This window comes from Colobus angolensis, unplaced genomic scaffold (assembly GCF_000951035.1).
Source record: "Colobus angolensis palliatus isolate OR3802 unplaced genomic scaffold, Cang.pa_1.0 Scaffold519, whole genome shotgun sequence".
In the NCBI taxonomy this organism is placed as follows: domain Eukaryota; kingdom Metazoa; phylum Chordata; class Mammalia; order Primates; family Cercopithecidae; genus Colobus; species Colobus angolensis.
This window is the reverse complement of record NW_012118699.1, coordinates 245,385-271,973: the sequence shown is the minus strand read 5'-3', so window position 1 is coordinate 271,973 and position 26,589 is coordinate 245,385. Positions and strand designations below refer to the sequence as shown.

The following is a 26,589-nucleotide window of genomic DNA, read 5'->3' as shown; positions in this document are numbered from 1 at the left end:
CCTCCATCTTCTCAGAGACACAGTCGCGCTCTGACCTGAGCTGAGGTGTGAGTTCACTTTGTTTTCGGAGATCTTCCAGCTCTGTCTCCTCTTCACGGTGCTAAGCCTCCAGCTCTTCAATCCTCCTCCTCAGCTCCATGTTCTTCTCCTTCTCTCTGTGGGTCTCACGGCCTCCGCGCTGGCCGCCGACTCCTGCAGCGCCCTGGGCAGCCGGGCGTCGCTCTCCCGCCGGGTCTGCAGCTCCATCTCCCGCCTCTTCCCGTGGGCAGCGCTCTGCGGCCAGGCCGCCTTCGGCTTGTGGTTCCCAGACTGCAGGTACTTGTGGGCTGCAGCGGCGTGAGAGGCCTTGCCATCGTCCATCCTGTTGACACTGGATGCCAGAGTAGAAGATGGGTCTCCACGCCTGGATTCTCGGGGATGATGACTGGAGCGCTCCATGATCTCCTGGGTCTTGTCTTTGCCTATCTTGGCCGCCTCTTCTACCTCCTGGAATTTCTCTGCAAACTTTGTCAGCTGCTGCTCAGAGGAAAACCCCAAACCAAACACCGTGTTGTCTCTGCTGTCGGCCCACTGCCCAGACGTCTGTGACGTGTTGGTGAAGGTCATATTTGGTGTGATTGTGCTGTTTATGGTCACCTTGGCTCCGTCCACACTGATGATCCTATAGCTATTCTTTGTGACATCATAGAAGCAGAAAACAGTGACCACCTGTTGCTTACATCCAGTTCTTGGTGTTGGAATCAATCTGGAAGACCTGTGCTGGGGGGGGGTGAGGGTTAGATGGGCTGTTCTCCGATCTCTGGGGCTGCTCATGGGGCCGCTGCAACCCGCCCTCTCATGCTGGCTTTCTGCCCGCTTGGCATCTGCTCTCTGCGTGGCCCATGCGGTGGCCCCTGCTCACCTTGCTCAGCCCTGGCACTGCTCCATCCACCAGGGGCGGGTGGGCAGGGGCTCTGGAAAAAATCATTCTAAGAGATAAATTAAAGAATTATCTGTAATAAGGAGATGTCAGCATTCCATCTCTGGAAAAAAAATGAAAATATGTAACACATACAAAGTCCTGCGAAGAAACTTTGAAGCACAGGAAGGTCTCATGTATAGTAGGTTGTAATATCTTTATTGTTAAAATTATTACCTTTATGTTGTTTTCAACAATTAAATCAAGGCATAATGAAATTACGTGTTTTTGTGCTTACTTGTACAACAGCATGTTGAGAAAACTGAAGAGCCCTGTAATCCTGAGAAGGTGGCTTAATCCAAGGAGAGAGAGCCTCCAGGTCCTGTGAACACACACAGTTTGCCTGCTTCCACCCATCTAGAAGCTACTTCCTTCAGGAGGCAGGAGCATGTGTATTAGGACAAGCCACAGACAAAACTCCTCAGACACTGAGTTAAAGAAGGAAGTGGTTTATTCGGCCGGGAACATTAGCAAGACTCCCGTATCAAAAGCCGAGCTCCCTGAGTGAACAATTCCTGTCCCTTTTAAGGGCCCACAACTCTAAAGGGGTCTTGCGTGAGAGGGTCGTGATCGATTGAGCAAGCAGAGGGTACGTGACTGGGGGCTGCATGCACCGGTAATTAGATCTGAACAGAACAGGACAGGGATTTTCACAGTGCTCTTCCATACAATGTCTGGAATCTATAGATAACACAACCAGTTAGGTCAGGGGTCGATCTTTAACTACGAAGCCCAGGGCACGGCGCTGGGCTCCCTGCCTGTGGATTTCATTTCTGCCTTTTAGTTTTTACTTCTTTCTTTGGAGGCAGAAATTGGGCATAAGATAATATGAGGAGTGGTCTCCTCCCTTATTCCCTCCCTTTGAGACTCTGACTCATGTTATTAATGGGAGTTCTCACCTTCATTTTCACTATGTCCTTCTGCTTGACAGATCGATAGTGATTTATGTAGTACACTTGAGCTGAAGCATTCTGGTGAACTAAAGTAGCAATGAAAACTTTTACTATTTGAATGAGTACAGGTAGTAAATAAGGGATTGGCAAGCAGGTTCCTATTACTAGTATAATTTTTAGTACAAGAGTTTTAAATTCTCTTAGTGCTGGGAACTATTTTTAAACATGGCCTCAGGGTCAAACCCGTGCCACACTTGTACATGAACATGTGCCAGTTTCATCATGTCTTTAACTATATCTTCAACTGCTTGCTGCTGATCATCTATGTGCAGGCAGCAATTGGTAAGGTTAAATTTTCTACAGACTTTTCTTTCAGCTGCTAGCAAATAGTCAAGAGTCAATCTATTTTGATAGGTAGCATTTCTCATCTGAGTTTCTTGCTGGGCCAGAATAGTCAAGGTTTTACCAGTTTTATTAGTGATGATCTCCAAGACAGCTTGCAACCGTATGATTCGGCTGAGCATGTAAATGGGAGTCCGGTATCCCCACGAGCCATCCCGTGCCCAAGTGGCAGGCCCATAGTGTATAATTTTTTCAGGAGGCCGTTTATCATCCTTTTAATTATGTATGGCTATGTTTCACTTTTCGAGGGAAGCATAGCCAGGGAAGCCCAGGAGTTCACTTGTTTTCAGTAGGAAGAAAGATGGTTTAATAGTGCCAATAACAAAACTACCTGTCCACTGGTCAGACAGCTTGGCATAGGCTCTATGTCCATATCCAGGATAGCCCATCGGGGGCCATCCAGTCCCAGTGAGATTCTGGGTGGGCCTAAATGGTCTGCAACTTTGGAAGTTTACTGAATGGTTTTTTTTTCTGTGTGGTTTGAACTCCACCATGTAGTCTTCCTGCAGGAAGGGTGAAGTCTTTCCCCACTCTTGCTATACAGTATTGTCTAATGATCGAGGCTTTTAGGACCTAGAAGTGATCAGGGTGTTTCTTTGGGGCTGGGAATTCGTCAGGAACTGGGTCTGTAGGTACTAATTCTCAGGCTTCCTATGGCCATTGATCTCTTATTATGGTTTCTCCACATACATAACATGAAGTGACAGTGAGAAACTGAGCTGCATACTTGGCTAATTGCAAAAACAAATTTCTTGTTTTTCCTGGAATTTCTGGTACTGGCACATTTAGTTTATCATAGAAGGTTTGAAATACTGGGCCAGGAGAGTGTTTATGAACTTTTTTCTCAAACCACGAAATTTGCTTAAAGATCCAGTCTAGCTCCATCAACTTTTAGGGTTACATGTTTCTTTGTTCTAGCGAGGATTAAGGGGATTGGTTATTACTAGTTCTAAGGGCTTATACTGATCATTGGTACAGGAAAGGCCACTTTTCCCTTGCTGAAAGTGTAGAGGATGTTTTCATTTTTTTATCCAAGTAGCCTAAATGACACAAGACCAATATTCACATTTATTTTTACACAGTCTTACTTTATGATAAATGTACTTATTTTTTGCTATATAGCCTCTTTCCTAATTAAGAGAACCACATCTTATTTTTAACTTATTAATGACAGCACAGGCATTAAATTTTAAGGTGACTTGTTTGAGCACCTCTTTTTTTTGTGTTTTGGCTAACACTTTACTCATATCCTTTATGAGCCCCCACTAGTCTTCAGTTCTTAATTTTATTTTAAAAACTGTGGTCATGGGAGGCTCAGATGGGTCATAACACACATCAGGTTGGTCATTTCCTGGGCTACATACCTTGTATAGGATAACATTATAAAAAGAAGTTTTTTTTTTAGAGTTTCAGTACACTTATAATAACAGTAAAATAATAGGACCGTAGCAACCTTTGGTCCTACCTCAGTGACTTGATGTATACATTGGGAACAGCCCTCAGTCTGAGGAAGGTCAGTTGAAGTCCTTACCGTACAAGTCCAAATTTTAAGGGAAATGAGTCCCGCGATGAGCTTCCTCATGCTTCTGCCTTGCATGGACCAGTCAGCTTCCAGGTCTGACTGGAACAGGGCTTGTCGTCATCTTCAGAGTCACTTTGCAGGGGTTGGTGAAGCTGCTCCCATCCATGTACAGCTCCCAGTCTACTGATGTTTAAGGATGGTCTCAGAGGTTGGACCTTCTAGAATAAACTGAGTCCAATACCTCTACACAGCTATGTTTAACTGGGCTCTATGATACCGGGAGCAAGGTGGCAGGGTTTATGGTGTTGTAAACTTCAATGGTTATGCGAGGATTTTCACAGAGCAAGCTTTGGTATCTAGTTAGTCTAGCATTCGTTAGCTAATGATGTCCTTTGGTATTTATTAAAGTCACCACAACATGGGGGGACTTTAGGTTTTGCCCAAGAGTTAGCTTATCTGCTTCTTGTAGTATCAGGGCCATTGCTGCCAGGACCCTTAGACATGGGGGCAAGCCTTTGGAAACCCTGTCTAGTTGTTTTGAGAGATAGGTCACTGGCCTTGGCCAGGGCCTTACAGTCTGGGTTTAAACTCTGACTGCCGTTTTTCTTTTTCTGACACATAGAGTGTAAAGGGTTTTGTCAGGTCAGTTAGACCCAAGGCTGGAACTGACATGAGTTTTTCTTTTAACTCATGAAAAGCTTTTTGCTGTTTGTTGTAATAGATGTAATTTATCTAATCCAAATTTTTATTAACTGTCACCCACTAAAATATTGACTTATATCCTGTAGCTATTTGATTTCAAGCTTTAAATTGATCTGGTATTCCTTGTGGGCCTCCAATTGCATCTAAATAGATGTGAGAGTTGAAAGACCCATAAGTGGCTTCTCTCGCTTTACGATGTCTTATTTGTTTTCCCTCTGGTTGATGAAATGCCAGGGTGAAAGGGATAGCCAAATGGACTAAAGCACAAGTGCCACTCTAGTTATTTGGCAGAGTGCTCAGTGAGGTTCCACCACAATACCACCACACATCTGCTCAGGGATGAACAAGGGGTGACTGATTGATCAGCTCTTGAAAATTCTTCAGTTCATTGCATCCCTTCAGGTCTCCAAGGAATGCTAAGATTCCTCCCTGTCTCCAAGGAATGCTAAGATTCCTCCCTGCACAACAGTCCAGCAAAGACACATAAGTATGCTCATGCTAAACTGAATGTATATGTATATGTAAACACCTAAACAACACAGCCATTTGTTTCATATTATTCTAATTATTTAATGACATTTAAATTATGTTTGCCGTTTGAGGTGTTAGTACAAAATAATGTTTTTCTATGTGTATGTCTGCCTATTCCAACATTTAAAAAATACATTTAAAGATATTTTTTGGTAAAAGTGTATGTAAATGCCATTCTTGTCAAATACGTCACTTAAATGTGCAATTATATTTATTTTAAATATTGGCCTGTTATTAATGAATTGAAAAACTAATAAGACAAGCATTGTTTTTAAAATTGTATTATATTATTTGTTGGTTTTAGATTGTAGTTTTCAAATGAGGCAGGATAAACATTCCTTATTTAAAAAGTTCTGCAAAAAAATTTTTGGGGCATGATATTCAACGTAAACTCTAGTCTTTATTTGCCAATATGCCTTTATAATAGAGACAATCCCACATTATGAAACTGAACCAGCCCATGCTTTTCAGGACTCACTCACAATGGCAGTTTCCTAGAGGGTGATGTGAGAGGGTGCAAGCACATGGGGATTTGGACTTCATAATCAAAGGACTAGTGAGCCCCAAGGCTGAGCACATAGAGGGCTGCAGGAGGTGAAGAGCCCACTCTGTGGTAATTAGGGAACAGAGGGTATGGCATGAGGGTGACGTCTGCAGGAACCTAAAAAAGGATGAGCAGGGCAGAGAGTCTGCAGGTATATGAGCGTATTCTAAGGAGAACTGTTTTACTCCTAAACTTGGTTGGCTTCAGTGATTATGAAGAGAAGGGAACTGATTCACCAGACTTGGAAGACAGAAAGTAAAGGGACTTCCTTTTTTTCTGCATGGAGACTGGGGAAGATAAAAGGCTTTCAAAGAAGGGAAGGTGGAGAAACAGCCAGAAAAGCAGGACACCAGAAGCCAACCAAGGGAGAGAACAAGAGCCTTTAAAGTGCTGTTGAATTTCCACAAACGGCATATGAAAGAAAAAGAAACAAAACACCGTGCATATGCTGAGTTAATGTTAGAAAACATATACAATTGTTTGACTATTACAGCACAAAAAGAAAACTCTATTGATGGAAACAGTTTGTATTGAGGATACACATCTTTTTTCTAAGACACGGTCTCACTCTGTCACCAAGGCTGGGGTGTGGAGGCACAGTCACAACTCACTGCAGCCTCCACCTCCCAGGCTTAAGGAATCCTCCCTCCTCAGTTTTTCAAGTAGCTGGTAGCACCATACTCAGCTATTTTCTCTTTTATGTATAGAAAGGATCTCACTATGTTGCCAGGCTGTTCAAAACTCCTGGATTACTTGAGCTCAAGTAATCTGCCTGACTCAGCCTCCCCAAGTGCTGGGATTACAGGTGTGATTTAAAAACTTTTACATTTTAATAATAGTACTACTTTTAATAATTAAAATATACAAATAACCTATTTTAATAATTGTCATGAGAGATCATTGCTAGTATTACTCAGAAAATACGCAGCATTAAAAGTTGTATTACATCCATGTTCTAAGTTAGTGTTTTGTAGGTAAAATAAATCATGGAATTAAAAGGAAGAAATTGTGAGACATCCTGGGGAAGACTTTTGCTTGACCAGGTCAGGAATTCCCAGGGTCTAAAAGGAAACCACAGCTTCTGAGGCTCCTGATGTGGAGCTGCCTCCTAAGAGAACCTGCGTGTCTTGAGCTCTCACACTGATGTCCTGAGCACCGCCTGGTGGTTCTGAGCTCCCCCTAGTGGTTCTGAGTATCCCCGCCGAGTCCTGAGTGTGGCATTGTTGTCTTTAGCGCCACCTGGTGTCCTGAGTGCCCTCCTGGTGTCTGAGCTCCCTCTGCTGGTCCTGAGCGCCCTCTCGTGGTCCTTAGCGCCCCCTGTTGCTTCTGAGACCCCGCCTCTCTTGTCCTGAGCGTCCCCCTAGTGGTGCTGAGCGCCCCCTGGTGGTGTTGAGCACCCCCTGGTGGTTCTGAGCACCCGCAGGTGTCCTGAGCACTCTCTGGAGGTCCTTAGCACCCCTTTGTTTCCTGACCACTCCCTGGTGGTTCTGAGTGCCCTGTGGTGGATCTGAGCAGCATCTATCACACAATTCTCTCCTGTCTCCCTGCAGAGATTTTTGTGTCTGGGTTCACGCAGATATTGCCTCTCCTGTGTCCCTCACTCCAATATATGGCCCTGTCCTTGACTTTGAGGTTGCTCATTTTAAGATGTGTATCCTCAGTACAAACTGTTTCCATGAATAGAGTTTTCTTTTTGTGCTGTAATAGTCAAACAATTGTATATGTTTTCTAACTTTAACTCAGCGTATGCACGGTGTTTTGTTTCTTTTTCTTTCATATGCTGTTTGTGGAAATTCAACAGCACTTTAAAGGCTCTTGTTCTCTCCCTTGGTTGGCTTCTGGTGTCCTGCTTTTCTGGCTGGGGTTTATAATTATTATTATTTTGAATTCATTTTGCCACAAAAAGCTCAAAATTGGATATATGTGCTTGTGTCAGGAAACAGTCAATGTGGACATATGTGTACTTATCTGAGTGAAGAGTTCACATGGAGACATGTTTGCTTGTCTGAGACAAGAGTCCACATGAGGCAATGTCTCTTTCCTGAGGAAAGAGTAAATGTAAGGACATATGTGGTGGTCTGAGGAAAGAGTCTATGAGGGGACATGTGTGTTTGTCTGAGGGAAGAATCCACATGAATACAGGTGTGTTTGTCTGACAGAAGAGCCCACATGTTGACAGGTGTGTGTACCTGTCAGAGGGTAAATGCCCATTCAAGGACAGCATATGCCTGAACTGAGGTGAAGTTTGGGGAAAATCTTTCTCAACCAAGGAAAGAAGAGAATCCTCTGGGTTATTTGCTTGTCAGGAAGAAAAAACATGGGTCACGTAGAAAATTGATTTTTTTAAATTAATGTTTTTTAGTGAATGGAAACATCTTATATGCAAATGAGGAAAATTACTTCATTCTTTGTTGCATGTGTCTCATGATATCCCCACCCTCAGCAAATAGTTTATTAGATAATTTTATACAGTCTGCATTTAATCCTGGGGTTAATGAACTGCTAAATACTTTGGAAAAAATTGAATATATTTAGGTTTATATTTTCCACCACAAAATTATCAGGTTTGACAAATTAATTGCATCATGTCAACCATTGTATATCACCAAAAATAGTTTTACTTTTCTTAAACTGTGCCATTTTAACTTATTTTGTACCCACTCTCTAAATTCCTTTAATATCCTCTATATGTTTAGTTGACTATAGTTTGGGATTTTACAGAATTTCAAATAAAGGACATTCAGTGTAATTGAAATGAATTCACTGAAGAAAGTGGAAAATGAATTTGCTGACCTAAGTAACTTTGAAAATGAGGAAATTCTGTCAATTTAAAATGTAAAGAAACTGCACATAAACACTCCATTCTACTAGATAAACATGTTTCCAATGAGTGTTACATTTCTGATACCACTACGTATGTGTCCTGAAATTGTGCACCTAAGTAAGAATATGACAATTGGTGGGATAGGCATCTTCACCTTGCAGTGGATGGTTATGGACAGTCAATGAAGGAAGGCTAGAAATGCCCATGTGGTAGTATAGTCGGGTGGAGAGACCAGTGTGTTCTCATTTTTAATGTAATGAAGTTACATAAAATTGGATACATAAGTAGTTTTGATGAGTCCATAAAACTGGGTTCATATAAACATATACATTTACTAGACCTATAGGTTGAGAGGTCCTAGAAGTATTTATAGCACATTAACAACACACATACCCAGTATCACAATTTTTAATTTTAACAAGATTCTTTAACCTTGGAAATAATCAATCTCTAGGAAAAACAGCTAATCTTATGTATGAAGAAGGTAATGTAGAAAATCAACTTAGAATTTATTGTAATATCAGGAAACAGTGAAGTGTTCAAAAACAAAATGATGAAGTGTGCTGTAAGGATGCAGGATCCAAACTAAATGAACTCCCAGCATCTAATAAAGCTGTGGTGACATGAACAATAAAATGAATAATATAGCATGGATCGTCTTCAGGGCATGAAATAGACATCCGTAAACTAATATGGATATTAATAGATGATTAAATAAATAAATTAGGGGAAGAAGAACACATCTCTACAGAAGTATTCCAAATATGTTAGCTTGATAGTCCTGTAATCAAGTAAGTGAAGCTTAAACACTCATGAATTCATTGTGGTCTGAGATTAGAGACATGGAAAAAAATCACTATTATTGTATTTTATAATGGGGTTTCAGAAATAATGCCAATGACATGATCTGTGGATGAATAAAATTTTACGTTTTTAAAATCTAAATTTGTATAAACACACACATATATTTTTCTGCAATACATGCTGATAAGGGAATAAAAGCCACAGACTTGGAGAAAATATTTCCAAGTCACAAATTTGTTAAATGAGTTATTTTAGTTTGTTAAATAACTTTTATCATCAATATGCAAGTTAATTTACAACTAATCAAAAGAAAACAATGCAGTTAAAAATGAACCAAATATCAGGCGAGGTACCTCACCAAAGATTATTTGAACATTTTTCAGCATGAATTTTTTGTTAGGGATATGTACATGTAAATAAAAATTAGATACCATTGCTCACCTATTAGAGTGGTTAAAACACACAATTCTCATAATGACAAATGGCAATACGAATGTGGGAAACCAAGAACTATCATGCATTGATGGTGGGAATTCAAAATGCTACATGCACAGCATGAGATTTTGTGGGGCATTTTTTAAATAGAGATAAAAGTAGAGTTGACATTTGATTTATTTGTGTGTTCCAAAGTATTTACAACAGTGATTCAGAAATTGGTGTTTACAAAGATGCCTACAACGGAAGTTCTATATCAGTTACATTAATTCAATTCATTCTCCAATCCCTGAAATTTGTTTACGTAATAACTGTTGTATGAAAAATCTTTCAAAGAATTAAGATTTATCAAATCACATTTATATTGTTCCTTTTCTTTAATGACTTAATGTTATTTTCTAAGAAAGTTTTAATCTAATAATCTTTGTCATCTCCTCCATGCCAGCGCAGTTGCCTCCTTCCTGGGGTTTCTGACACTTTGAGGATGTTCCCACTGTGCCTCTTGCACAGTACTACACGGCCATGTCCTCACATCTCAGGCTGCTCAACTCCATGTAGGCTGTGCTCATGGACGTGTCCCTGGTTATGGTGACTCTGCCCTGGAACTTCTGTGCATATTTTGCAACACCATTGCCAGTGTTGATCCATCCCATCCACTCAAGTCCTTGTCCAGGGGCCTGTCACACCCAGTGCATAAAGTTGTTGGTGAAGGTGTATCCAGAAGCCTTGAAGGAGATCTTCACTGAGGACAGAGGCTTCTTCACCTCATCCCCAGACTGCACCAACTGGGCCTGAGAGTGGGCACCTGTGGGGAGGATACAGTAGTGGATGAGATCTTTCAGGACTGGACTCAACCCCCTTCTCATCACTGGGACTTGGGAGCCCCTTACCTGTGGCTGCTGCCACCAAGATGATCCTCCAGGTCCAGTCCATGGTGAGGAGCTGAGCTCTCAGGGGATTCTCTAGAAGAGGCATGTGGCTGTTGGATGATGCGCTCAGGGCACAGATATATCCATATTCACCTCAGTGTATCTCAGGTTATTTGCATATTCATGAGAGAGCATTTCATAGCTCAAAGCCTGATCCATGATAAGAAAGGGAAAATAAATGACACATGAGCCTTACAAGAGTGAGATACTGATGGTCTAAGCCTTAATCCTGGTTAACGAAATGCATGCCCTGCTCTATTTAGCAACATTTGAGGACAGAGGTCCTTTCACTGAAGAATCAGCCCCCTCAGAACAGGCTCCTCATTGAACCTACATTTGATTGGTATAGAGGCCAGCTGGATTATTTTGGGGACCATCACAGTCTGTGACACTGGGCATGTGCCTTGGCCCTATCCTGGACGTGTCAGGTACCAGCACACCTCACTGGTGACTCTGACAGAGTGACGCTGATGTCCCACGTGAGTGTCCAGCAGGTCCCCTGAGATCTACTGGGCGCTCCTGAGACAGCGTCTCCAGCACCTGTCTGATGTCCTGATCCCCCAGGGTCTTCAATATAAACACTTGTTTTACGGATTTGCCCTGTGATGCATAATTAGAGCTGATTTTCTCGTCTCAGGAACAATGGGAATCAGAAGATGTAACAGGAGTTTGGAGTTCTTTATGAACTCTCTAATCCCAAAATAACTGTCAATGAATTTGTGTTTTGAATAATTTTGGGTTACTTTTCAACTCCATTTATTAGACTTTTGTAAAATATTTCCATACTTCCAGTTCATATCCATGGATCCCTATCTTTACATATTGATTTCTGACTCACTAGGTTGTGCACCTGCCACACCCTCAGCTCCACCACTGTCCTGTCCCTCACACAATGTAGGCAACATTACTTAACACTGAAATCTGAATTTCTTTTTCACAGGAATATAGTTTCTTCAACTAATTGGTACCCACTGAATTAGTAAAAACATACTCATCCTTCATATTCTCACTATTAAGATATTATAGTCCTAGAAATCCACTTGAAAAAATAGTTCTTATTGCCTTAAGTTATATGAATGGTTTGGATGTACTAGGATATTTAAAGGCACATCAGCGACTTCTTGAACAGTTATTTTAGGTTGTTTTTTTCCTGACAAAGGAAGACCCAGGCCCTGAGAGAAAACCTCCTCCCCAGCCTCCTGTGCACCTGCTCTAGGGCTGGAACTTGTGCTTGGCGGCTCCCGAGTGCCCCCCTCCAGCCAAGCCCTTGCCTTGCAATGAGGTTTCTGTTGTAGCCCACAGGCATTTCCCCTCACAGTCTCTAGCTCAGCATGAAGTAGCTGTGTCCTGGTTTAGAACACTTCTTCAGTGACACAATGTATTGCTGACACCACGTCTTTTAAGAATTCAAGAGCCTTATTAAACCAATTTGACTCGACAGGGAGATGCAAAGCAAAGATTCTATGACACAGAAGGGAGCCCCTTCTCTGAAGCTTCACATTTCCTGAATCAGTGGACACGCAATGAATACAAAAGCTTGTAGGATTTTGGGAGTGCCTTATTTCTTCCTTGAGCTCTTGCAGTTGAATGTTACATCTAAGAATACCTGCAGGTTCAAATACACACTCAGAATAAAACCAACTTTGTATCTACTATTCCAGTAACACACATTCTTCTTTCTTTCTAGTTTCTAGCCTATAAAAAGTGCCTCCTACACTGACAGTAGGCTTAGGCTTATTTTTTTTTTTTTTTTTTGTCTTAGAGATCTAAGGCAAACAGAATACAAGTGGAGACTTGGGAAGTGCATGCATTTTGTTGTTGTTTTTTTTCATTTTGTTTTGTTTTTTGTGTTGTTTGTTTTTTGTTTTTGAGATGGAGTCTTGCTCTGTCGCCCAGGCTGGAGTGCAGTGGCCCAATCTCGGCTCACTACAAGCTCTGCCTCCCGGGTTCGCCCCATTCTCCTACCTCAGCCTCCTGAGTAGCTGGGACTACAGGCGCCCGCCACCACGCCCGGCTAATTTTGTGTGTGTGTGTGTTTTGTTTTAGTAGAGACGGGGTTTTACCGTGTTAGCAAGGAAGGTCTCAATCTCCTGACCTCGTGATCCACCTGCCTTGGCCTCCTAAAATCCTGGGATAACAGGTGTGAGCCACTGTGCCTGGCCAAGTGCATGCATTTTTTTCTCTGCTAGGAACCCTGAAAATTCCCTGTGATAAAATAATCTGAGGTCAATGGATTTGCCAAGACCTTATCTTCAAAAAATTTATGTCAGAGGCTTCAGATTTCCCTACTGTCCTTGTCATAGTCTCTGCCATTGACTTTCAGTTTCCCAATGTTCTCCTCCCCAGATAGAGTCTGTGCATTGTCACACTTTCATTTTTAACCCAGATTAACTATCCTGGTGAGAAAACAAAGTGTGCATCCTGGAAGTATATATGTTCTTACAATTGAATCGTAATAATTCTGTCGTCTTTTTTTCTCTGGGCTGTGACCTATACACAGAATGTCCAGAAATGAAACTGATGCTTTCCCTTTTCTGGCTACAACATTATAGGATTATTTCTCTATTGGCTAATTTTATCCAATTTCATGATAAAGGAAGGGTGCTGGGAGGGGTTTGTAATGGAGATGGACTACCTTACCCCACATAGATAATGTTCTAGATATGTCTTTCCCCTGGATTGTCTATCTGGAAAAATTTCTGTGTATTTCTCTAAGATTAGGAATTTTGATGACTTATCCAGGAAATGATCTATGTCAATTTTCACCCAAAAAACCTGAAGGTTCCTGGAGGAATTAAAAACAAGAGTGTGGGGTGTGGGGTCTATGAGATTTCTCACCCTCACACTAGTTCAGACATGCCCTTCCTCTTTATTTAGTTCAGATTTACATATAACCAACCACAAAGCCAGGCTCATCTAAATTGCCACGTGCCTGTTTGAAAATATTGGAGCAGCAGTAATCCTCACATTGATCTCAGAGAATCTTGGGTCCAGTCCACAGTTTACTTTAGCTGAGAACACCAGAACCACACAATGGAGTGGACATTTCTTCCCTGAAAAAGCCTCACTACCAAGTATACTAAAGAGTTGTCATGGAGCCATTGTGAGGTTGAATTTCTTCCTGTCAGCCTGTCATGGAGGGTATTTTGAGTGATGTAGACTTTACACTTAGATGGTAATGACTCCCGTTGTTGTTGAAATGACTGGCAGCCCATAATCCTGTTTCTCCTTTCAACTCACCAGAATGTCTCCAAGAACCCCATAAAACTCAGGACTCTCCATGGATGACTCTGAGGATTGTCAGTCTGCTCAGCGCTACACACAGAGTAGAGGATTCTCAGTCCACTGACATGTTGGGCTCATAACATAGGACACATATCCAAGAGTGGCCAATTCATGTCAATGTCAATGGATATTTAATCGAAGGGGCACTATGTTTAGTGCATTGGAGTGTAAAAGCTTCATGATTCGTGGCAATAGAGCCGCAGACTGAATGCTTTGCAGAAGTGAGTTCATTGTTAAAAGAGAGACCTGCCCCCAAGAAGTCAGTCTCTTTAACTAAAGCACCTGAAACATGGTGTCCCAATACCTCATGAAAATTCATTCCCTGGAGTAAAGACACAGGAAAACTATTCTTAAATCATTGGAAGAAACCGTATCAGAAATTTTATCAACACAGCAGTCAAATTCCAGTAAGTCAACCCTTGGGTTTATGTTTCACAACTCAGAAATCTACATAATTGGACAGCTACTCCAAAGAGGGCATTTTGACCTAGTTAATTAATAGGCCAGTGTTCACTCAAAGACACACTCCTGTGAGATCTCCAACTTAAACCCATCCCTGTAACCTGAAGACGTTTCCTCAAAAGATTCTTTTTCTCTAGACACTCGCAGATGCAAAAACACATTTTGTTTATTTGTGCATGAGTGATCTATAGAAGCCCTTGTCTTGTCAATGAAAGTTCACGGAAATACGATAACTGCATCACTTACTGTGAACTCACACTTCACTTGTTTCAAAAATTTCTCACCCATGTGATGGGGCGATAGGTGTCTCTAAGAATATGCTGATTTTTGGACTGAACCTGTTCTCTTCACAGAGGTCAGCCTCCCCCTGGATCTGAAGATGTTTTATTGTCGTGTTTATTTTCTTGCTGATATGAATAACTTGCTTGACAAAAACCACAGCCATGACAGTTCATAAAATTTGCTTTATTCGATTTTTCCACCTGTGGCATTTGAATTTCAATATTAAGTGAGCGATGTGCATACCTCACAGGAGCAATTACAAAATAACTCGTTTAGTTCCTTAGTGTTACTCAAATGCTGCACTGTCCTGACTGCCAAAAATCTTCTGGAAAGTTTTAAGTAAAACCGAATCATATGTTGCATCCTTAAGTAAAAAGTCGCACAACATTCAAAAACACATGAACTTTATTTGCCAAATGTACAACTGCTAAAACTTACAACACAGAGTCTGCTTTCTCAAGGACACAAACATTATCATTAATAATTTCATATTGATTCATATTTTCAATTACATCTTCATTATTACACTCTGATTCATTAAATGCAGATAGAGCAAAGTATTTTAGGGGATTGATGTGCTATGCAGAAGCATTCAACAGGATGTTAAAGATGCCTTCCCACCAGATCTTCTTAACTATCCTTTTATTGTCATCAACTTGGAAATGCTTTATTTTAGAAGTGACATCAGAGAAATGCAGCTGCAAACATTGTTAAAGGGCCTTATTAGTTAACGTTATCAAGAAACGCAGCAGTAACTCTGGGATGTCAATTCATAGGTTTATGAAGTGAAAATGAGGTGGGTTACAAAAGCTGTTTTGAGAGAACGATCCTGTAGTTGTAGAATCAGTTTCAAGGGTGGCATCAGTGTAATTTTGAACAGGCAGTTTCTGGGATGATGTCCTTGCAAAAGTAATTTTTTGTAAGATTGTGGTGTCTTCTTCCCAAGATTGTGGTTAAGCAGTCTATTTATGATAGTTCTTGTTATCAGGAATATGGGCTTAAGAACCCTCCTTCATGGTCATTCCTAGTTCCATTTGTCAGGGTTTTAATAAAAGTGGCTCCACTTTGATTCTGACAACTTTCCCACTCTCTTTCTAACACTACTGGTGAGGAAGGTGAGTCTGTGGTAGTTCGCGCAGCACATAAATTCCACATCCACATTCCATTTTGGCCACATAGGCTCATCCTCTTCACAACTATTGGCCATTTGCATTCTCAGGTGAGTCTCCACACAATGCAGTGGAGGGTTCTGAGCAATGGGAGAGAAGAAAAGTCCCATCAGCTTCTCCCATGTGACTGCAGGAGCCACAGCCTGAGCCCCACCTGAGCTGCAGGGAAAGGGCTTGAGCACTGGACATTTTATAGCAAGAACCACATCTCCACTTTACAGGGATCAGGAACAGTAAAAGGAAAGTCAACAACTAAAACAACTAACAAGAAATAAAATGTGCTAGGAGCAAACGGGGCCCCAGATCAGTGCTGATACTGATTTGCTTTTGTGTCAGGAGAAGGGTCGGACATAAAACCTGTAAGGTTCTACCTGGCACTGACCCTGACCCAGCCTCTCTCTTGGCTGAGGTTAGAATTCCTAAACACTGTTTTCCTCAGGGAAACCCACTAAGGTCCCTGTCCTGAGTGTGACTGGACAAGACTCACCAGGTTCCCCTCAGCTTCCACAGGGCTGTGACCCTGGCGACCACTGACAGAGAGATTGTTCTGCATTTACCACCTGTGAGAAGGTTTCCTCCTGGTGCAACAAAACTGTGGTATTTCAGAGACTTAGAGCTAGGTGGAGCATCATAAAGTAAGAGAGGGTCCTGGAGGAAACATGTAGATGGTGAGGCAGCCCCAGACACTGGCAGTAAACCAGCCTCTCATCTCCATCCACACCTGCTCTGGGGCTGGCCCTGTGCTTCCTGCAACTTGCTCTTCCCCTGGTGATCCTGAGTCCCTGTGGTGATCCTGAGTCTTGCTGGTGGTCCTCAGTGCCCTGACAGCAAGGCTTGTGTCTGGGCTCACAAGGACACCTCCTCACTGAGTCTTTCACAGTAATACTTAGCCATGTCCTAGGCAGCCACAGAACTGAGCTTCACAGAGAACTGGCTCTTGGTTGAGTCATTGTTGATGGAGAGGCAGACCTGGGTAGAGGGTTCATGATGTACACTCCTTGGTGATCCATCCTAGTAACTGTGCCCCAGGCTTTCTAATCTGTTGCCCAGAGGATGGTGGATTCAGCTCAAATAATATCCACTGGTAAAAAATAAAATAAATAAAATAAAATAAAATAAAATAAAAAAGGATAATCCAGACACAGCACAGATGGAGGGCAGTGTCTGAGGGCCTCATGGGTCCTGGACCTCACTCCTGCAGCTGCACCTAGGACAGGACATCTGGGATAAGAGGGAACATCCTGGTAAGTCACACACAGAGCTCACTTGTCCCCGTCACCCCATTTCTTGTTCCTAGATTCTCACACTGAAAAACTGTCATCCATCGAAGACTTGTAAAAGGTTGATCTAATGGAGAGAAAGATTAACAGTTTTCATGGGGAAGTTGTGCTCAGGCTGATGACAGAGCGGTATCTGGGGAGGAGAGAGGCTGACAACACTCAGCACTGTTGCTGGGGTATAAACAGCGTTTGAGAAGAAGTGTGCATGTGCCAGGAGCCCCGCACATATAAGGGGTAGGAACCACGGCGACCCTCTGTCTCGGAGCCTCTTCCCGGGGGTGAGTGTCCTGCTCAGGCGTCAGATGACCCAAATTCATTCCTCCTCTGAAAGAGCATCCCTCTGCTGACTATCAAGGCATCCATTCTCAACCCCAGGGCAGGAAGGCAGGTGACAGAAACAAGCAGGTTTGCTGGACAGAGAGGGCAGAATAGGAGTAGGAACCGGGGAAACATCTTGTGCCCAGGACATGTGGCCTAAAGTCCTCCTCCTTTTTTGCGTTCCCAGCTGGAGGTGCTCCATTGTGAACTTTACTGACAGTCATGCTTCTGGAGGGAGGATTGGGAGAAATGCTGATTATGTTCTCTTCTTTGCTGAGCACAGATTTTTCACCCTCTGTGGTATGTGGTTTTATCACTCCCTGCTTGAGTTACCCCTGCTCATCCCTCCCTGTTGCTCCCCATGTTTTGCTTGTTTGCTCATAGCCTTATCCTTTTCTAGATTTTTTTCCTGGAGCCCCCATAGTAGCCTCGAGTGACAACATCACTCAAGTCCACAACATCTTATAAACTGTGATTAATTTCCTTTTGATTACCTATGAACACTTTGTAAGAAAATAGATGATATGGAAAAGCATTGCTTTCCTGTTATACATAGAGCCCTGCTGTGTTCTCAACATGCCTGACACACACACATACACACACACACATTGATTCCCACATCCCCTTTCAATTTCCAACAGGAAAAATCACAACTGTGTTGGAAGAATTGTTTGTATGGGTCATGGCAGCCATGATGAGTCGTCACCCCTCTCTGAGGATACAGGATCTCCGTGTTCAAAGAGGAGAGAGACTCCAGGTGTGCAGAAGCCCAGTGTTTCAGGACCTGGGAACGGAATCACAGGAGACCAAGTACAGCAGGACTGGTCAAGAGGACTGAAGCACTGATAGGAGACTTTGGGTGAGGAGAACAAGGTAAGGCCTGATCTTATGTCTTCTGCCCTTCATTCTGTTGATATGATGTGTCACATTGATTCATTTGCATAGGTTGAAACATCCTTGCCTCCCTGGGATAAACCACACTTGGTCATGTTGAATGCTTCTTTTTTTGTTATTGTTACAATATTGAATTTGATTTGCTAAGATTTCCTTGAGGAGTTTGCATCCACATTCAGCAATGATATTGACCTGTAGTTTTCTTATTTTTAGGTGTATCTTTGTCTGGTTTCTGTATAAGGGTAACACTGGCCTTGTGCAGGAGGTTTGGAAGAATTCCTCCCCTCTTTATCTATTTTTGGAATATTTTGAGTGGGATTAGGTATTATCTCTTCTTTAAATGTTTATCATAATTGAGCAATGATGTCATCAAGCCCTGAGTTTTTTATTTGCTGGGAGACCTTTTATTACGGCATCACTCTCACTACTTGTTACTGATCTGTTCAGGTTTTCAGTTTCTTCCTGGTTCAGTCAAGGTTGTATGTGTCTCTAAATGTATCTATTTCTTCTAGATATTTTGATTTATTGGTATTTATTGTTCCTAGTAGCTTCTAATGATCCTTTGATTTTCTGCACTATTGGTTGTAATATTTCCATTTTTTCTCTCTGATTTTATTTACTTTGGTCTTCTTTCTTTTTTTTCTTAGTCTGGTTAAAGGTTTGTAGATGTCTTTTATCTTTTTAAAAAACAACTTTTCATTTAATCCATCTTTTCTATTGTTTTCTTTATTTCAATTTTGTGTATTAACATTTTGATCTTTACTTTTTTATTTTACTATGTTTGGGTTTGATTTGATCTTGCTTCTCTGTTTTTAAAGAGACATTCCTGGGATGTTTATTTTACGGGTGTCTACATTTTTAACATAAGTGCTTATAGCTATAAACTTTCCTCTTAGCACTACTTTCACTGTATTTCATAGGTTTTTATATGCTTTGTTTTCCTTCAATAAATTTAAAAAATTTTTAATGTCTTTATTAACCCATGTTTGAGCATATTCTTCAATTTGGGAGAAAATTGTTTAATTAGGGAGCATGCTGTTTAATTTCCATGTGTCTGCATAGTTTTCAAAATTCCTCTTATTTTAGTTTTCTTCCATTTTGATCAGAGAAGGTACTTGATATCTTTTCAACTAAAAAATGACTAATTTTCTGGTCTAGTGTATGGTCTATCCTTGAGACTGATCCATATGCTTAGGAAAAGGCTGTGTACTCTACAGCTGTTGGATGAAGTGTATCCATTAAGTCCATTTGGTCTGTCATGTAGATTTAGTCCAAGACTTCACTGTTTATTTTTTGTCTGAAAGATCTGTCCATTGCTGAGGGTGGGGTGTTAAAGTCTCCAGCTATTACTGTATTGGGTCTATCTCTCTGTTTAACTCTAATAATATATGCTTAATATATCTGGGTGCTCCAGTTTTGGGTGCATATATATGTATGTTTATAACCCTACATCAACAAAGAGTGCAGCCATGTTGTCCCTGTCACTGTCTCAGATCAGCACAGCTGCCTCCTCCCTCAGGGTTTCTGACACTCTCAGGATGTGGGTTTCCACACTGTGTCTCTCGCACAGTAATACATGGCAGTGTCCTCAGCCTTTAGGCTGCTGATCTGCAGATATGCCGTGCTGATAGAGGTGTCCATGGAGAAGGCAAATCGTTCTTTGAAGCCCTGGGCATACGTTGGGTTCCCAGTGTTGGTGTTGATCCATCCGATCCACTCAAGCCGTTGTCCAGGGGCCTGTCGCACCCAGCTCATACCATAGCTAGTGAAGGTGTATCCAGAAGCCTTGCAGGAGACCTTCACTGAGGCCCCCGGCTGCTTCACCTCAGCCCCAGACTGCACCAGCTGCACCTGGGAGTGGGCACCTGTGGAGAGGAGATGGGAGTGTGTGAAGCCTCACTTGACTGTCCTGGTTTCTCCCTCAGCCCGGGGACTGGGGAACCCCTTACCTGTTGCTGCTGCCACCAAGAAGAGGATCCTCCAGGTCCAGTCCATGGTGAGGAGCTGTGATCTAGGGGCTTCTGTGGAGGGGTGTGGTTGTTGGGTGATGCTGTCAGGGCACAAAGATAGCTATATTTGCCTCGGTTATTTGCATATTCATGAGTGATCCTATTTCATACCTGATAATGCAAGAGAAAGAGCAGAGAGGTAACACACGGAGGTTTCTAAGGGTTCAAGCTGTAATCCCTTTAGAGCCCATGTGAGCCCTGCCATATCCCTAAGCTCTATGTTGACAGAGCTTCTTCCACTGGAGAACAATTTTCCCTAGAACAGAACCTCACTGGGAACCCACACTTGAATGGCTCCAAGATAATATAAGCATTTCTAGGCTTTCATATATGAATGTATTAATCAGGGGATGAGTGTGTTTCTCCAAAAGTTGCACTTATTTATATAAAAGAAAAGCTTCCTTAACCTCCAGCTGCATACTACTGAGATATCCAGAATGGTTAGAAATCTCCAGTGTAAAAATGGTTTTCATTACAACATCGAATTTGATAAGTGCTTGCAATTGAACAGGGTATTTACAGAATGTTCAGCAGTCTTTATCAAATACTTATTTTAGATTTTTAAAATAAGGAAACAGATCTTGAGAGAAATCCCTGCCCAGCCTCCTGTGCACCTGCTCTGGGGCTGGAGCCTGTACTGGGTGAGCTTTGAGCATCCCCTGCCGCCCAGCCCTTGCACTGCAGAGGGGCTCCTGTCTGGACTCCTAGAGCTTTCCCCCCCCAGTATGAAGAGGGTGTGCTCTGGCTCAGAATGCTCCTTTAGTGACACGTGACACCATGTATGGCTGACACTATCTCTTACAATAGTAAATTGGCAGTAGGAAAGCCAGTGAACTCTGCAGAAAGACCCCAAGCAAGGATTCTATGAAACCACCAGGGAGCCCCTTCTCTGGAATCACTGGATCAGTCCACACTCAGAGTGAGTCCAGGAGCTCCCAGGGGCTTTGGAAGGACACCTCATCTCTTTTCAGTTCATTTGGATGAATATCTCATCAGATAATTTCTAAACCTACAAAATCCTGGCGCTCAGAATCCACTCCACAACTCCTAATCTACACACACACACACACACACACACACAAACACAGAGTGACTAGATTCCCCACAGTAATGGGAGGGAAACCTGACTTTCTCCCTGTGTCTAGCACATTGGTTGTGCGCCCACAGTGCCCCTAGGCCTGGGGATATGCTCTTGTCAAGCAGAGAAACAGCACACACCTTACACCTGGAGATGGGGCCCAGCACATACTGTGGCTTCCCTGTTCTCCAGGACCTGGGATCCTGCAAATGCCTCTGAGAAGCATCCAGGCTCCCTCTGGGAGGGCCAGACACAGCCCAGCCCCACCAAGTCGGGGCAGCCCACACTGAGCCGCTGACCTGTGGGGAGAGTCACAGCAGACCCACAGCCCAGCCAGCCCCACTCCCAGAGGCACATCAAGGAAGGGGGCAGAACCCTGGGGACTGTTGATGGGGACCTTCTCAGGAGCAGATACAGGCACTGATCAGGAACAGGGGACCTGGGAAGGTGAGTAGCTGCTCAGGGTTTCTGAGGACCAGTGTCAGTGATGGGACCTGCCTGTCCCTTCTCATATGGGGTTCTCTCCTGGAGATCCTGTCCTGTCTTATTTGTGCAGGTCCACTCTGTGGGGTTTGTCTTTGTAAATCTCAAATCTCAGGAGCAGGAGAGCTGTGCTTCAAAAGCCCCCATAGAGAAGATACATTCTCATCCTGGTGTGATTGAAACAGCTCCATCCTGGGCGTGGGGAGGGCTCATGTTTCCCCCCACTGGGATGAGCACCGGCAGCTGCACGTGAGCTGAGGACTCAAGGCTGCTTCCCAGCACTTCCCCCAAGAAGGAAATTTGTGTGATTCCCCCATATCCAGATTGGCCCCGTGACTTGCTTCTTTCAAACTTGTTGGCCTGGAAAGTGCAGGCACCGGCTGTCACTGTCACCACTGTGGTGACATTATACACACCACCAGGACAGGAGTCTGGGGATGAGGCTGAGCACAGACACTAGCTAGGTGAACCCACTGAAAACTTGGGGACCTGCTGGGGTTCACAGTCCTGGAAGCACAGATCTTAGAGGGTTTGGTGGAGGAGGAAGTCACTGTCTGTGGCTCAGGAGCTGCTGCTCTGCAGGTCACCTCAGTGGCAGGTAGCAGTGGGCAGGTGAGTGTGGTTCATCCTTAGAGGGACACCAGTCTTCCACATGCCCCTCCTCGCCAGGAAGGAAACTGGCTTTGTTCATCCTGGTTTCCCCAGGCGTCTGGTCATCCTCCCTTCCTGACCTCTTGCCCACAGCCCTCAGGCCTGTGTCGCATGGACAAAGGCGCTTTCTACTCCAAGCGCTGATTCCCCAAGCCAGCTCCCTTTAGAAAATCCATGATGTCTTCCCGGTTCTGTGTCCGTGGCTGAACCAGAATGGACACATGTGGATATACCAAAGTGTCCAAGTGGAGGAGATGAGCCTTGGCAATTATCACTCGGGAAAGAGTAATAAATTAGCTTGTGTGTAATGAGAGGGTGTGGAGTACGTCTAGAGGATGCAGGAGCCAGGGGCTTCAAACTTTTTTAGTCACCTCAGTGGATCACCTGAGGTCAGGAGTTCAAGACCAGCCTGGGCAACATGGTGAAAGCATGTCTCTACTAAAAATAGGGGAAAAAAATTAGCTGGGCGCGGTTGCACATGCCTGTAATCCAAGCTACTTGGGAGGCTGAGGCAGGAGAATTGCTTGAGCCTGGGAGGCAGAGGTTGCAGTGAGCTGAGATTGTGCAACTGCACTCCAGCCTGGGTGATAGAGTGAGACTCCATCTCAAACAACAACAACAGCAAAAAGACGATAGGGATACATCTAAGCAATGTGTCCTTAGGCAATGTTGTCAGTGTGCAACGATCATGGAGCGTGCTTACACAAACCCACATGAAATACCTGCTACGCCCAAGCTGTGTGGGAAAGCATAGTGCTCCTAGGTAACCAATCTGTACGTCATGTTACTGTACTGTGGGCAGCTGAATCACCATGGTAGGTATTTATACATATGAACATATCTATACATGGAAAAATGCAGGGAAAATACAGTATTATAATCTAATGAGAACTTTGTCATGTGAGGTCTGTTGTTCACCGAAATTTCATGATGTCCACGATTCTATTCAAGTTGCTGAAAATAAAAACAAAGCCAAAACACTGCCAACTAAAAGTGTTACATGGATTAAAGCTTTTCTCCAGTAATGCAAGATGTTTGAGAAGTTTCTCCCAAAGCAAAAAGTGAAGTTCATCACCACTGGACCTGCCTTAGAGGAATGCCAAGTGTCTCTGGTAGGTTCCCCAAGTAATGAAGTAACTGCATCTGATCCACTCTGGCATCTGTCTTTTGACAGATTTGTGTAGATTTATTTTCATTTATCCTATGTTATTTCCTTCTATAAAGTCCTTCACCCTTCCCTTCATAATTCTGTCTACTAAAGCAACTCATATTTAGCTGAACATGCTGGGGTCATTGGAATAAATTTCTTTCTTTCCTCTACTAAATCTAATGAGCTGTCTCCAGGGGTGCCCATCTCTGGTTTTATTTTCTTTCATTCCTATGGGATAATTTCCTTGTTCCTACATAAGTCCAACCCTCATTTTCATGTACATGGACCATCCAATCTTCACGCACCCAGGAACAGCTTCAGGAAATGTAAGCTGCCAGCTGCCCCATCAGCCTCCACCTGCACAGTGATCATTCCTTCAGCTTTCACTCACACTGGAGGATTTGCCACCCACAAGGGCCTCTCACACACACTCCCAGTACAGTTCTGGGACCCCAGATACAGGTACTTATTCTTCCCCTTTGTTGTTAATTTTGTTTCATTTATTTAAGATTCACTTGGACATCATCAATGATGGGAATGGACAGGCTGGTCACTGTCAGATAAGGCCACCTGTGAGGCTGATCACCCTAGTGTGCTGCACTGAGGGGCCATCTGAACATGCACTAACACCAGGTGTGTGAGTTATTAGGGAAGACCCGGGGTCAGCAGGTGTCTGTGCCCCACAGGACACAGGTCTGTCCTGCAGTAGAGCCTGCATGACCTGGAATCCTACATGTGCAGGACCCATGGTCTCAGAAGATCAGCTGAGGCCAGATTGAGGCAATTCCTGTGTAACCTGCTCTGGGTGCCCACAGAGGGCAGATGCATGACAAGGATGTAAGGGAATGATGTGGTTAGGGGAATTGATGCTCCATCTTTATTGAGGCTCTACTCTGCACCTGGACCTTATGGAAGACTAAGAGGAAGAGAACAAGAGTCCAGCCCCAAATAGCTCCTGGTTTAGGTTCAGCTTTAGTGGAATTTTAGAGAGTAGAATACACAAGGGTGATGCTGGAGTGTTTTTCTGTGGGATACTTGGTTGGCAGCAGAAGGTGAGCAGAGATCAGGACTCCATCTGGCTGGTTCTCATTATCTACATGGATTCTCATAGTGGAAAGTGAGAGACATAACCTAGAACACAGCCCACAGGGCTGACCTCAGAGACGCCTGCTAAGTAAATGACTCAGCAGACAATGATGTGGTGGGATTGTCATCTTGGATCTATTTTACTTTATAAAAATAATTTGAGAGATGTATCCAGCCTTGGTGGGCTGCTTGTCCCTCCAGGAGATGGAGCTAACACAATTATATCTGTGAATCTGCTTGACTTTCCATCAGAAGATACCAAAGACTAGGTTGTTTCAAATAACAAATATTAATTTTCTTATTTTTCTGGAGCCTTGATGTCCAAGATCTGGGTGCGGAAAGGGTTAGTTTTTTGAGAGGCCTCTTCCAGGCTTGCAAACCTTCTTATGCAGTCCGTCATCACATGGCCTCTTCTCTGTGTGCATGTGGAGAGAGAGGGTTCTGTCTTCCACTTCTCATACGGACAAGAGTCCTACTGGATTACGGTCCCACACTTATGACCTCAGTTAACTTATTTTCCCTCTTAATATCCCTCTCTCCAAATACAGAGCCACTGGGATTGGGGTTTCAGCATATGAATTTAAGAGCAGAACACGATGAATTCGATGACGCCAATCAAGGGATGGTGAGTAGCCTTGGAATATTTTGCTTGTCAAGAAAGTAAAATGGGTCTTGTGGGAATTTGTTGAAAAAACAGATGTCAGTGACTGTTAAAACCTCAATGATAAAGAAATTTCTCCTTCCTTTCTTGCCTGCAGTGAGGATGTGAGGAAGTAGAACCACAGATAGTAAAGAAAGAGGAGCCCTGGGGACAGCTGAGGTGCTGGTGAGGAGGGAGAGCACTGCACAGATGAGGAAGCCCCGCCCTCCCTGCACCTGCTCCTGACCCGGCCTCCTGCTCTGTGGGCCCCGCGCGCCCCCTGCTGGTCCTGAGCGGCACCTGCGCCCGCCCCCTCCGCCTCCCTGCAGGGAGGTTTGTGTCTGGGCTCACACTCGCCTCCCCTCACTGTGTCTCTAGCACAGTAATACACGGCCGTGTCCGCGGCGGTCACAGAGCTCAGCTTCAGGGAGAACTGGTTCTTGGACGTGTCTACTGACATGGTGACTCGACTCTTCAGGGACAGGTTGTAGTTGGTGCTGCCATAGTTGTACCCATCTAAAAGCAAAGGGGAAGAGACAGACCCAACACCCAGAAGCAGGCAAGCTCCTCACCAGCTGGTGTCTGGGTCTTTTGTTTGAACAGATGCAAAAGGACCTGCCCTCACTTTCAGGGAAATGATGAACTTGGTATGAAATTGAGATAAATTTTCATTTCCAGAGAAGAAAATATTATATTACAGATATGTGTGTGTGTGTGTGTGTGTGTGTATGGGTTTCTAGGATGTGTTCATACACAGAAGGGAAGCAATTATATCTGCTGGAAATAAAACCGAAAAGCTTCTGAATTTCTAGGTATTGCTAACCACACATGTGTCAGGTCACTAGATCATGTTATAATGATGGTGGCAAACCTCCCAGCATTGTCATGGAGAGAAAATGAAAAGAAATAAAGATTCAAATGAGATGCCTTTGAAAATCATCCATAATGAATAGGTCAAGAGAAATCAACCACCATGGAAAGAGTGGCAGTTAATGTATGTATGTATGTATGTATCTATCTATCTAGCTATCTATCCATCTGTCATCTATCTACTTATCTGTAGTGATGGATCATTATACAAAGCAAGCAGCCTTAAAATTGTTTATAATACTATCTTAAAATGGAAGGAACTACAATTACTCATATAACACAGAATCAATACTGTCTATAACTTTCTGGAAACGTTGAAGAAAATTGTAACCCTTAAATTAAAATTTTCAAAACTTTAAGAAAATCTCAGCTGGGTGTGGTGGCTCAC

General features: G+C 43.2%; 2 protein-coding genes and 2 gene segments (V, D, J or C); all 4 read right to left on the bottom strand.

Moving 5' to 3' along the window:
• The window catches only part of LOC105525113 (homer protein homolog 2-like), a 31,377-nt gene extending 30,564 nt beyond the window's left edge, over positions 1–813 (bottom strand). The window contains 3 exon segments of the mRNA XM_011960628.1: positions 169–718; positions 720–759; positions 810–813. Coding sequence (XP_011816018.1) covers positions 169–718; positions 720–759; positions 810–813 — 594 coding nt within the window.
• Positions 814–10,013: 9,200 nt separating this feature from the next.
• On the bottom strand, positions 10,014–10,548 carry LOC105525112 (Ig heavy chain V-I region V35). The gene is given in 2 exon segments (XM_011960627.1): positions 10,014–10,420; positions 10,506–10,548. Coding segments are annotated over 2 exon segments (450 nt in total).
• Positions 10,549–19,767: 9,219 nt separating this feature from the next.
• LOC105525100 lies at positions 19,768–20,280 on the bottom strand. The segment is given in 2 exon segments: positions 19,768–20,099; positions 20,184–20,280. Coding segments are annotated over 2 exon segments (378 nt in total).
• Positions 20,281–21,462: 1,182 nt separating this feature from the next.
• Positions 21,463–26,589, bottom strand: part of LOC105525111 — a 13,460-nt gene continuing 8,333 nt past the window's right edge. Inside the window, 2 exon segments of the V gene segment in view lie at positions 21,463–21,620; positions 25,683–25,847. Of these exon segments, the coding sequence occupies positions 21,463–21,620; positions 25,683–25,847 (323 nt within the window).